General features: G+C 40.7%; 1 protein-coding gene across 2 annotated transcripts in view; it reads right to left on the bottom strand.

Annotated features, from left to right (window-relative positions):
• Positions 1-11,443: 11,443 nt before the first annotated feature.
• HAT1 (histone acetyltransferase 1) overlaps positions 11,444-13,233 on the bottom strand; it is a 55,322-nt gene continuing 53,532 nt past the window's right edge. The window contains exon 11 of one of the 2 annotated variants that reach the window (XM_038751217.1): positions 11,444-11,733. In XM_038751217.1, the coding sequence (XP_038607145.1) occupies positions 11,566-11,733 (168 nt within the window). In that variant the 3' untranslated portion in view covers positions 11,444-11,565. The remainder of the gene's footprint in view (positions 11,734-13,233) is intronic. The other variant, XM_038751218.1, reaches the window with a different exon arrangement.

The raw sequence follows: 13,233 nt of genomic DNA, 5'->3' as shown, positions 1-13,233 counted from the left end.
CCAGGGGCTGAAGGTGGGCCCCAAGGAGTACCTGTTTTTGGGGCATCCTGAAACATAATTGTTCAGACCAGTTGTCCATCTCTGGTCAGTCAGCACAATTTCTTCCAAGTCCAGCGTTTGTATCTAGGAGGTGTTCCATTCTTCAAGGACATCTCACTTACCTGGTTTTCAAACTGAAATTTGATTTATACCTTTTCTATCAACCTTAAGAAAAGAGTACATCAAGTGCACGGCACAGAATTACAGCAGAAGAGAGAAGCAGCATGGTTTAGTGTCAAGAGCCTGGGCTTGGGAGTCAGAGGACGTGGGTTCTAATCCCAGCTCTGCCACCTATCTGCTGTGTGACCTTGGGCAAGCTACTTAACTACTCTGGGCCTCAGTGACCACATCTGTAAAAGGGGGATTAAGACTGTGATTCCCATGTGGGGCAACCTGATTACCTTATATCTGCCCCGGTGCTTAGAACAGTGCTTGGCACATAGTAAGCGCTGAGCATTAATGTGCAGACCACTGTCCTAAGCATTTGGAAGGGTACAATATAAGTATACTGAATTCCAAAGTTTTATGTATTTTGATGCATAGTTCTAACAGCAGGCAGCATACAGAGAGTGATTTTGATTGTAATTGCACTACCAATATGAAGCTTGAAAAGGAAGTATTAGGAAATGGAAGGTCAGTACTTTTAGAAAACCAGCGTATGTTGGAAGTACTCTCGAAGAACCAAGTGAGGGGACAAAGCCTTAGTAAAGCCAAGACTAGGCTTTAATAAAATTCTTTCTTAAAATCAGTCAGTGGTATTTATTGAGTTCTTGCTGTGTGCAGAACACTTGGGAAAGTACAGTAAAACAGAGCTGATAGACATGTTCCCTTCCCACAGTGAGATTAAAATGAAATGCAATTATTTGTCAGGACATATCTATCAAGTATTAATTACATATCTGTAAATTATTTATATTAATGTCTGTCTCTTCCTCTAGATTGTAAGCTTGTTTTGGGCAGGGAATGTGTCCACCAACTGGGTTATATTGTACTCTCCCAAGTGCTTACCAGAGTGATCTGCACACAGTAAGTGCTCAATAAATACTAATGATTCAATGACTCTTGAAGCTCTTCTTTTCCAAACTTGGCATCCTGTCACAGAGTTCATGTGTTATACTGCTTTGAGGTTTGAGCATCATGGGAGGGGTGAAAACTAGTTGAGTTTCAAATGATAGAAGGAATAAACTTAGGACCCCGTCAAATTTACCAAAAAATATATTCTTGTGATTTATCACTCAAAGCCCATAAAAATAAACACATTTTTTGTAGTACCCAAGGATTCTGCCACCATGACTTATGAGATACCAAGGGCAGTCAAAACCTGTGAAGAGAGATAGCTACCTATCAGAGAGGTAAGAGGACTTGAATGATCTCAGTTTTCCTAAATGAAGCATTTCTGTGCCACCTAAACACTTAAGTACAAGCAACCGTCTCAGAAATCTATTACTTTCTTCTATCTGTAATTTATGTTAGTGTTGGTCTCCCCTTGAGGGCAGGGGGAGAAGCAGAATATGTAATTTTGAAAAAATTTCAAATACATCCCCAGTCAGTCAATGACTGTCTCACCTCTATATTGAATCCTCAGTTACAGTGTATCTTTGGTTGCAAGGTAATATCATAAACATCCATCAGGTCTGATAGGGCAAGGTGTATTTTTTTCAGAGGATTTTTCTAGTGGAGAATTACTCGTGACCCGAATCTGCTTAGGGCACATCTCCCTTTTGGTCTTAAACCAGGACTTGCAAAGAGTCTCCAAGCAACAGGCGAAATGGCATATGGGGCTGGACAGAACCATTCGGACCCTAAGGCCTCCTCTAGGTATCTTGACAACTGCCTGTGCACCTGATTGACTGACAGAGAGGGTTTCAAGTTTGTTGAGCCTCTAGCCCTATTCCCTCACCCTGTCATATGTGGAACACATCCTGTTCTTGACCCTAAGGCCTTTAATCTCAGGAGTCCCCATGTCTTTGCCGATTATAGCCAGAAGGTTCCTGCATTCTGTACTCTACAATTAGATGTTCTTATGATCTTGAGTCGCCTTTGAATTTTTCTACTTTACCTTAGGGTACGTTTTATCTCTTGTCACCAGGAACTTGAGTTTTTCCTTGTACCAGGAGTTTCCGATGCCGGGTACACCCCAAACCCCTCATTAATTTCTTCTAAACATATTTCATAAACACAAATCTACTACTTTTTCTGCATTATTCATCTTCCTTTCAGCAGCCCCTCGAGAATAAGAGCAGGGGGTTAGGTGTTCTTTCCTTCTGTGATTTCTCAGGTCCCCCCACCTCTAAGGGTGAATCCTGCCTCCAAAAAGTGGTAATGTGCATCTTTCCCCCAAGGCAAAGTTCTTGTTCTGGAGCTGAAGCCTCAGCACATCAACAGGGCGGAAGAGATTCCCTGAGCCTCTCCATCCTGCCCAAATGCAGAGCAGCAAAGGCATTTTTGATTGGCATCAGTGCACTATTTAAGCACCAAATGTCTGCTGTGTGACCTTGGACAAGTCACTTAACTTCTCTGTGCCTCAGTTGCCGCATCTGTAAAATGGGGATTAAGACTGTGAGCCCCATGTGGGGCATGGACTATGTCCAACCTGATTAACTTGTATCTACTCCAGTGCTCAGTAAAGTGTACAGTATATAGTAAGCACTTAAATATCATTAAAAAAATCTAGGATTGTAATTCTGTTTGGGTATGGCATTGTAATAATTAATTCTAGTGTGTGCTTTCACTAGGGGTTCTTCAGTCACATCTTGCCGAATTCAGCACCAATTCCTTCAGAAGATATCTCTAGACCAAGACAGAAAACTGAATTATACTTGTACTTGGAATAGCAGAGTGTGGTTTACAGACAGGATTATGCAGCTACATCCATGTTTATAAGGAATAACCCCACAAAAACATGTTTTTGCCAAGGTCTAAACAATGCAACTTGCTCAACGGGATTGAACTGGGCCAGCTATTTGAAAAATCTAGATAATCAGGAGATCAACTGAAATGGGTTCTCACACAGGAAAATGTTTTACAACAGTCTAGTGACTCATTGTTGGCAGCAAGTAATTTCTGGTTAATCTGAGACGTATCCTAGCCTTGAACACACACGGTGCAACTCAAAACTGTACATTTCTGTTCACTGAACTAAAAACAGAGATCTGGAGAAGATGGAGCCAGGTAAACAATATTATACTGCATTTCTATTTTAAGAGTCCTTGGCTTTTTCTCTTCTTACCCTCTGGAACTGGGAGATAACATCGATTTCCTAGTTAGCTTAAATGGCAAAGCAGCTGTCTATCACCTCTTTAAAAAGGAAATGTGAACTCAACTGTACCCGAATATTTTGTTTTAAGATTTAGTTCATAGTAGTCGTAGCGTTTTTACTTAGGTTTGAATTTATTTTACGGACACTGAAGAGAGTGGAATCTTGTAAGTTCCTCTGCGTCTCAAGTCTGGCTTCCAAATTGTCTAAAGATAGAATGTCTCCCAGGATTAGTGTGGTGTTTGGATTATGACTTTAACGAGTGGGTGTGCAGGCATTTTTACATACGTGTAAAAATGCATTCTAGTAGTGATTTCCAAACAACAAAAGAACCACCCCTGCAGTCCTTCAAAAACTCTCCCCTTCTCATTCCCACCTTCACACATATTTTTCTTCACATCTCACACTATGCCTCCTCACATTTACTCCCTCTAGATTAAGCTCATTGAGGGCAGGAAACGTGTTTACCAACTCTGTTGTCCTATACTCTCCCAAGCACTTGGTACAGCGTTCTGCACACTGTTAGCACTCAATAGATACCATTAAGTTTTAACCAATCGTTTTGTGAGGTCCCTTCCAGACTTGTAGGGTGTTTTTTCTCACCTGCTTTCGCCAGTTGCTGCTTCACTCTTTTGAAGTTTCTTAGAATGCTCCCCTCAGGAGGGAGTCCAGCGAGCAGCAGCCAGAATTAGTACTGTAAGCATAATGATCTTTTTCCTTCAACAATCATCATTTGAAATACATCTCAGGGTTTACACATCCCCACTTGAAACCTTTCATTTAGTACAGTTACATGCCTGTTACTCAGGGGTGTTCAATAAATATTTGATGACGGTGATGACCCATATTGCCATACTAAATAACAAGACATTATGCTATTACTTTGCTTATGGCGATCGCTGAATAAATAGCAAACCACAATAATGACCTAAACTAGAAATTTGTTGGATTTAAGATTATTTACTCTTACTCTGGACATGAGGCGCAGTAAAAACTGAAGTTAAGAATTCTCATCAGGTCAGTTAATATGTTAAAATAACTTTTCTCAAGTAAAGGGCATGCTCTAACACCAAAAGATTGAAAATATAATTAACAAAATTTGCTCATTTTAAAGGTTTCATGCATAAAATTTCTCAAATCATACATTTTTGAAGGCATAAGTTGTATAGAAAATTATTGTTTTAACACACTTGAGGAGATCCTAGATTTGTATTTACGTAGAAACTTGTTATGCTGAAATTTGGTTAGTTTTACCTATGAATCCATACATGTGCACTTAAAAAAAAGTTCAGGAAAGAAAAGTTGGTGTAATATCAATTAAAATGAGAGTTAACCAAAAGGTCACCACAGATTTTGTTAGAGTGTCAGGCTTAGAGTGTGTTAGAATAAATTTCCTTTTACCAGGGATAGTAGAATTGCACATTATTTTTGAAAATACCCTCAGTTATTTTATAATCTGGGTTTTCATTATGAATTTTGGATAAAACACTGCTAGGGAATTAGGGAACATTCTTCTGACAACTTGTGTTTACCTGGATAGAACATGATGTGATGTCAGAAGAAACTATTGTGAACACACACAAGATGACTATCAAAGCCCAATATGAATGTGTCAAACACAAACTGACTTTTCAAGAGAACTGTTGTATGAGAAAAGGTAGGAAGAATGGGTTAATTTGAACAATGAACAATTTTAATACTCTGACAGATCCTGGCTCCTCTTTATTCGCTTAGTTCTGATAAATTTCAACACATTTATAAAGTTTACTCAAAAATGTCTTTTTGAAGCATAAAAATCAATCTAAGACTACTTGTTTCTAGACTGTCCCCTTTGGGAGCTGCATGCCGTTCTGATCACAGCATTTTAGGAAGACATAGAAGTGGAGCACAGAACAAGTTAGGATGATCAGAGGGACAAATGAACTTCTGCATGAGAGCAAGTTGAAAGAATTCGAACTCTGAGTGGTTAAGATGAAGGCTGAGAGGGGATATGATTGAAGCCTACAACATCATGAAAGGTAAGACAGGAAAAACATAGATTTGTTGTTCGCCAAATCAAGTAATAGGATATAAGGGACTAGTCATTAAAGCTTGAAGGAAAACGGTTCTAAACGAACCAAAGGAAACATTTTTTCCCACAATGATTGGTAAACACATGGAACTCATTACCACAGGAAGTTATGTAGGCTGAAAATATTGGTAGGTTGAAGAAAATTCAGGGGACGAAAATGCCATAATTATTAGAGGGAATGTAAGGGGTAAAGAAAACTTAAGAAGCAGCATGGCCTAAAGGATGGAGAATGAGCCTGGAAGTCAGAAGGACCTGGCTTCTAATCCCGGCTCTGCCACGTGTCTGCTGTGTGACCCGAGACAAGCCACTTAACTTCTCTGTGCCTCAGTTACCTCATGTGTAAAATGGGGATTAAGAATGTGAGTCCCACTTGGGACACGGACTGTGTCCAACATTATATCTACTCCAGTGCTTAGTACAGTGCCTGGCACATAGTAAGCACTTCCATACCATTTAAAAAAAAATTAGGGATTTAAAAAGTACATTTCTAAGCATTAGGAGTGATGTCAAGCAGATTCTTCATCCAAGCATCTTGCTGTTAATATCAGACTACAGAATCTTGAGTGGAATGTACCACAGGTTTGCCCCAACCATAGCATTTTTGTGCTCATAGTTGTAGGAGTTGCCCTCTGTTTTGGTTATGAACGTTTCTTTGCAGTTTTGCTTTTTTAAAGAAATCTTCAGCACAGCACACAACTCAGTGCTGGTCACTGAACTGAAATGTAGATGATAATAGAGTCTAAACTCGCCTCCTGCCAGATGTTAAAACTAATAACAATCTTTGCCTGATTCCTATTTGCATAATGGGTCAAAATCTGTAAAATTCTACCTCCAAAGTAAATATAAGGGCAAAATACAGTGTGAAAGTAAAAGTGTGTAATTCTGAAAATTATTGATGTTGTAATAATAAAATAATAATGATGGCATTTATTAAGCGCTTACTATGTGCAAAGCACTGTTATAAGCGCTGGGGAAGTTACAAGGTGATCAGGTTGTCCCACGGGGGGCTCACAGACTTAATCCCCATTTTACAGATGAGATAACTGAGGCCCAGAGAAGCTAAGTGACTTGCCCAAAGTCACACAGCTGACAAGTGGAGGAGCCGGGGTTTGAACCCATGACCTCTGACTCCAAAGCCCGTGCTCTTTCCATTGAGCCACAATTTGTCCTTAAGATTTTTTTTTTAAATCTTCAGAATCCTTTCTGAACATATGAGTTACTAATGCAAAGACTGGTGTTTCAATTTAACAAAACCTTCATTACCAGATTTATTCTTCTTTACCAGGTTTTTTTTCCCCCTTTCCCATCCTCAGCCCCACAGCACTTACGTACGTATCCGTTCTTTATATTAATGTCTGTCTCCCCCTGTAGACTGTAAAGTCCTTGTGGGCAGGGGGCATGTTTACCAACTCTCTTATATTGTACTCTCCCAAGCACTTTTAGTGCAGTACTCTGCACCCAATAAGCGGTCAAATGATTTCTCACATACTAAAATATGCTCCCAAATACATCATCCAGATGCATCCTCCCTGATGTGTGTGCAGCTCCACGTCCTCCCCTCTACACACACACACACACATACATATATATATATGTATGTATACATATATATATATATTCCCTATGGCTCTATAGGCCAATTCTGCCTGGACACAAGATAAAAATAGCTACCTCCAACTCTGAGAAACAGGCTGCAGTGGCTAAATGGAACACCTGGATCCCATCTTCTGACCCAAGGGTGAGGTCCAGGAGACTACCTCTGACCTCTTCCCAGAAAATGGGATGCAGGCATCCCCTCACTCCCCTGCAACTCGGTGCCAGTCCGAGCTCACTGAAGGGTAAAAATAGCATCTCTCCCACTCAGAGACTGTGACTGCAGGAGGAAATGGAATGGGACACCTGAACTCCATTTCACAAGCCTGCAGAAAGGGAAAGGGAGACCAGCTAAAAATAGTCACCTTTCCACTCGGACTGGACTTCTGATGAAGAGGGGATGCCCGGGTCAGAAAGGTGGTCCAAACATCTGTCTCATCAACACTTCAAGACTTGGAAATGTGAATGGGCTAAAAATAACCCACCCATCACAGAATCTGAAGCTCTGGGTGAGAGGTGATTTCTTAATCCCCAGGAGGGGAAGTCTGAAGGTAGGGGGATTTGGAGGAAAAGGAGCTCACCTGCTGCTGGTCCTGCATCTGACCGCTTTCCGACGTAGTAAAAATAGCTGTGACAATTGGCCAGGCATTCTCTCTGTTGGGTCCCAGCCAGAGCACACTGTGCCAGCTTTTAGTTTGCCAGCCAATCTGCTTTTAGCAGGGAAACCAAGTGACCATCACAGTAATCCTGGCAGCTAATCTCACCTTTATAGAAGCCAATGAAAATGAACAGATTGCTTTCAATTTTACTCTTGCAACTCTGGAGGCGCAGCATCAATGCACCCCAGAAAAAGGGAAAAATACTTTCTGTATCCAGCTGAGCCCATTCTCAGCAGGAACTGGAGAATCATTCTGTCAGCCTCAGAAACTGTGCTTCTTGCTGCTTGTCTCCAGGTTTACTCAAGATTCCCAATGTTCTTGGACACACAAAACAAATGCACCAAAAAAATACCTTTCTGGTGATGGAGGGGCTGGGAACCAGAGGACCACCCTCACAAAACCACGGCTCCAGATGGAGTTATGGGGCCCAGATCAACTTTCACACAGAGCTGCTAAAGGATGCTCTTCATGGGTGTATAAGAAACACACATTTTCTCATAGTCTACCAGTCTGAAGAATGCTGAGTTGCCTCTCATTGTAGCTTTAATAAGGTATGGTCTCTTTAATAGAGCCTAGTGCCTTTCTAAATTATTTTTCTGAAACACTGCATTTGCAAAAGTCCACAACACTGACTTCCTCATGTAAAAAGTTCCAAATGGATGTGTGAGAATAAATTGATAACGCAAATAGGTCACTGAGAAATGGCACAAAAAACGGTTTTGTCAGATCAATTTGCTGAATAACAAGGTGGACAATCTCAGCTGCTAAAGACAATACAGTGTAGTAATTATTAATGAATAGAAGTTCAGCATTTACTCCCATTTCGTCAGGTCTTCCCCTCGAGTGTTATTTCTGTACTATTTTTTGTGACCCTCAATTTTTGTTAAATGGCATTTGTTAAACACTTACTACGTGCCAGGCATGGTACTAAGCGCTGGGCTAGATTCAAGATCGGACACAGTCCAAGACCCACGTAGGGCTCACAGTCTTAATCCCCATTTTACATATGAGATGACACACTAAGAAGATAAGTGAATTGCCCCAAGTCACCCAGCAGACAAGTGGCAGAGCGGAGAGTACACCCCAGGTCCTAGGACGGGAACTCTGCTCAACATTATTATCTTGTACCTACCCCAGCGTTTTAGTACAGTGCCTGGCACATAGTAAGTACATAATACTATTATTATTATTATTATCCTGCGACTCCCAGCCCTTGCTCTTTCCACTAGGCCATGTTACTTCCCAGCATTTCTTATTCCCCCATTTGTTTTTCCCTCCCCTTTCTGCTTTCACTTTCTATTTCTCTGCATCCTGCCTGTTTCTCCTATATCTACTGCGGTATTTAAGCACTTACTATGTGCCAAGCACTGTGCGAAGCACCGAGGTGGTTACAAGCAAATCATATTGGAAAGAGTCCCTGTCCCATATAGGAGTCACAGTCTAAGCAGGAAGGAGAATAGGAACTGAATCCCTATTTTACAGATGAGGAAACTGAGACGCAGAGAATAATAATGACGATATTTGTTAAGCCCTTACTATGTGCCGAGAACTGTTTTAAGCACTGGGGGATCAGGTTATCCCACATGGGGCTCACAGTCTTAATCCCCATTTTCCAGATGAGGTAACTGAGGCACAGAGAAGTTAAGTGACTTGCTCAAAGTCACACAGCTAAGTGGTGGAGCCGAAATTAGAACCCATGACCTCTGACTCCCAAGCCTGTGCTCTTTCCAATGAGCCACGCTGCTTAACTTGCCCAGGGTCACAAAGTATGTAGATGGTGGCCCCAGGATTAGATCCCAGATCCTCTGACTGAGGCCCACGTTCTTCCCACTAGGCCACACTGCTTTTCCATCACTTTTCCTTGGGCTGCATTCCCCATTAGAAACATGCTTCCAAAGACTTGTGATGGTCAAGATAGAGTTTACTTCTCACGTTGTCTGTAAACTACAACCCTTTCCATTTTGCTCACTTTTAAGACAGATAGCAGGGTAAGGGCAGGGATTGTCTCTCTTTTTTGCTGAATTGTACTTTCCAAGTGCTTAGTACACTGCTCTGTACACACTTAGTGCTCAACAAATACAATTGAACAGATGTAGCCAGAGATGTAAAATTATAAGAAATATTTAAGTCAAATAAACCCCCCACAAATTTCTAATACTCTTTCCCCTTGAGGAAAAAAAAGGGTGAATTTGAGAAATATTTAAATATGCAATCTTAACCAATAAAGATAACTAGGTTATTCAAAAATTTCACCTTGAAAAGCATTTTATCATTCAAAAGTCTTACAACAAATTTCCCCTCCATATTTCCAATTTGAAAACTGGAAATGATGGGGGAAAAATCTTGTGTGCGGGAGGGAAGCAGGAAAAATAATTTTCCCTTCCAATCTTAGTAATTAATTTTCACATCTCTACGCAAAACTCAACTAACTTTACTTTGTGGTTCTGGCTCTTGCCCACCAATCACTAGATAACGTCTATTGACAGGTCTTAAGGTAGAGAGTAATACACCAGATAAGGCAGTTCCTGTGCCATAAAGAAACTATTGTTTGTTCCACAGCCTATATGTTAGCTAGCAAAACCAGCTGGTATGACTACACAAAGTATGATATTGCATCTCACAACAATAAGCCTGACGGTACAGTTCTGGCTTCTATTATGACCTTACATTTATTATGCCTTAAACATCCAGTTTTCCTAAAGTGCAGGATTGCATTCTTGCAAATTCCTGCGTTAAACCTCAAGCATGCACACAATTTCTTCCAACACCGCAGCATCCTGAATCCAAATGTTCTAGCCAAAACAAGTACTGAAAACACACATTCTAGCTCCTGTAGTTTAGCACTAGTCAAATGTCCATGGATTTATTTTTCTTGCTCTTCCAAATTCTCACTAGTTTGTAACCTCCTTGAGGGCAGGGATCATGCCTATTTAACTCTATTGCACTTTCCTGAGTGCTTAGTAGAGTTCTGCATGCAATAGGGGCTGAATAAATACTATTGAAATGCACCTCTTTGCTTCACCTAGCTATTGGTGTAGGTTTTCTTTTTAATGGTATTTGTTAAGTGTTTACTATGTACTAAGCATTACGATAGATTACAAGCTAATAAGTTTGGACACAATACTTCACCCGCATGGGGCTCACATTTTACAGATGAAGTAACAGGCACAGAGAATAATAATGATAATAGAATTTGTTAAGCACTTACTATGTGCCAGGCACTGTACTAAGCACTGGAGTAGACACAAGATAATAGGGTTGGACACAGTCCCTGTCCCACATAGGGCTCACAGTCTTAATCACCGTTTTACAGAAGAGGCAACTGAGACACAGAGAAGTGAAGTGATTTACCCAAGATCACATATCACATAAGTGGCAAAGCCAGGATTAGAACCCAAGTCCTTCTGACTCCCAGGCATGTATTCATCCATTAGGTAACAGTGCTTCCCTGAATTTCAGGGAAATCTAGGTCTCCCCTGGATTTCTGAATCCTGAATCGGAGTGATGCTGGAACGTTGTTCTCCACACCTTTCCCTTCAGCTTTCAATGGCAGGAAGGACACGGAAGTATACAAACACGGAAAAACAGAATAACATTTAGTGAAAAATTGTACCTGACCATAACACATTCCCACCATTACTGTTACGTCAGTAGCTATCAACTTATTAATCAGCTACAAGTTTGTATTTAATTTGTTTTAAACCATGCAATTGCAATGTTGTACCAGATGTTTCAGTCTTGTTTATTCAGCAATTAAAGGATCCTGGGATTTAAAGTATTAAAAAAATTACATCACAAAAAATAGAAAATATTCAAACAAAAAAATGAAAGAGATAACCTTTAATGGAGTACAATGTCACAAGAGAATTTGCAAATAGGAAGCCATTATGGATTTTTCATAATGCAATGTAACATCTGTAAATTTCCTGTACATAAGAATGGCATCTTTATGCTTGGGCAAGTCGTTCTATTATCCTTCGGTAATCTGAGACAAGTTGCTGGAAGCTTTCCTCCAATTGTTCATGTTGCATGTTTATATCTATTTGGTTCATCTGGTTTGTGAGCTCTTCTGGCCTGAGAAATCTTCGCATTTTGGCAAGATCCCTCTGTTTTTTCTTAAAAAAAAAAGAAAAGTTAGAATTTAAGGAAGTCTAAATATTCTGAAGTCAACAGTGAATGAAAAAGAAATTTTATGTGCTTAAAAAGGATAAGAAAGGTCTACTTTCAGCTTCACTTTCAAGTAGAAAGTACTTGGCAAACTACAGAGGAACAGGAACAGGCCCCTAAACATATATCCATGCCTAACATTTTAAGTGAATTAAATTTGATCACTTTCTGCTCTAAGTAACCTTAAAGACTGGCCAGAATCTTCATTTTATTCCAAATTTATCATACTTTTATCTAAATGGGAAATTTAGTATTATTTTAAATAATGTTTTAAAAGAACTACAAATTCAACATTTTGGGAGAGTTCCTGGGGCTACTTTCCTCCTCCTCCCTCCCGAGGTATGGCAAAGGTAAGGAGTGGAGGCAGAGATAGTATTGGTGCCATGCCTGCCACTCCCCAACCTGTCAATTAAGGTGGGATAATAATGATGATAATATTAATAGTAGTTAAGTGCTCACTATGGGCCAACCACTTCACTAAGTGCTGGGGCTGACACGCTGTAAATAGATTGGACAATCTAAGAAAGAAGGAGAACAGGTATTTCAACCCCCATTTTACAGATGAGGTGACTGAGGCACCGGTGTTAAGTGACTTGCCCAAGGCAAGTGGCAGAGCTGGGTTTAGAACCCTGGTTCTTTCCTCTAGGCCCTGGTCTGCTGTTCATATTGGATCCTTTTTACAGAGACAGGAGTGAATAAAATATTAAAAGCCTCTGTCTTTCCTCAGTCATCTGCTATCAATTTTCCCTTCCTGAGTATTGGGGGAGGGAGGTGGAAGGGAAAGAAAGGGATGACATTTTTACTGATGATCTTACAGGAGAGGCCCATATGCCCAAAGCTGCTGCCCCATGATGAGCTCTGAGGCCTGCCAGGGGTTGCCCAATGGCCACAGCAGTCCTTCACCCCCTTCCTGACTACCACTGTGGGTGGGAAACCTCACACTTCCCTGCTGCAGGGGGAACAGCACGTCACCGTCACCGGTGCAGGCACCTTGCCTTTCCGACTCCAAGAACTGTTTTCTCATGAAATGTCCCTTCATTTCTAAACCTTGTGTTTTCGATAACGCTTCTAAACTCTGTATTTTGATAGCTCTCACTGTACAGTTTATTCTTGTTTTTCTACATGCCTGTCTTTCGCCACTTAGATTGAGTCCTCTGTGGGAATGGGACTGTTCTACACTAGTAGCACTTGGGCATAGCCTTGAGCACTGTGCTAAGCATATAATAATAATAATAATAATGGCATTTATTAAGCACTTACTATGTGCAAAGCACTGTTCTAAGCACTGGGGAGGTTATAAGATGATCAGGTTGTCCTAAGGAGGGCTCACAGTCTTAATCCCCATTTTACAGATGAGGGGACTGAGGCACAGAGAAGTTAAGTGACTTGCCCAAAGTCACTCAGCTGACAATTGGTGGAGCCGGGATTTGAACCCATGATCTCTGACT

This window comes from Tachyglossus aculeatus, chromosome 9 (genome assembly GCF_015852505.1).
Source record: "Tachyglossus aculeatus isolate mTacAcu1 chromosome 9, mTacAcu1.pri, whole genome shotgun sequence".
Lineage (NCBI taxonomy): Eukaryota > Metazoa > Chordata > Mammalia > Monotremata > Tachyglossidae > Tachyglossus > Tachyglossus aculeatus.
The sequence above is the reverse complement of the archived record's forward strand: the minus strand, read 5'-3'. Positions and strand labels throughout refer to the sequence as shown.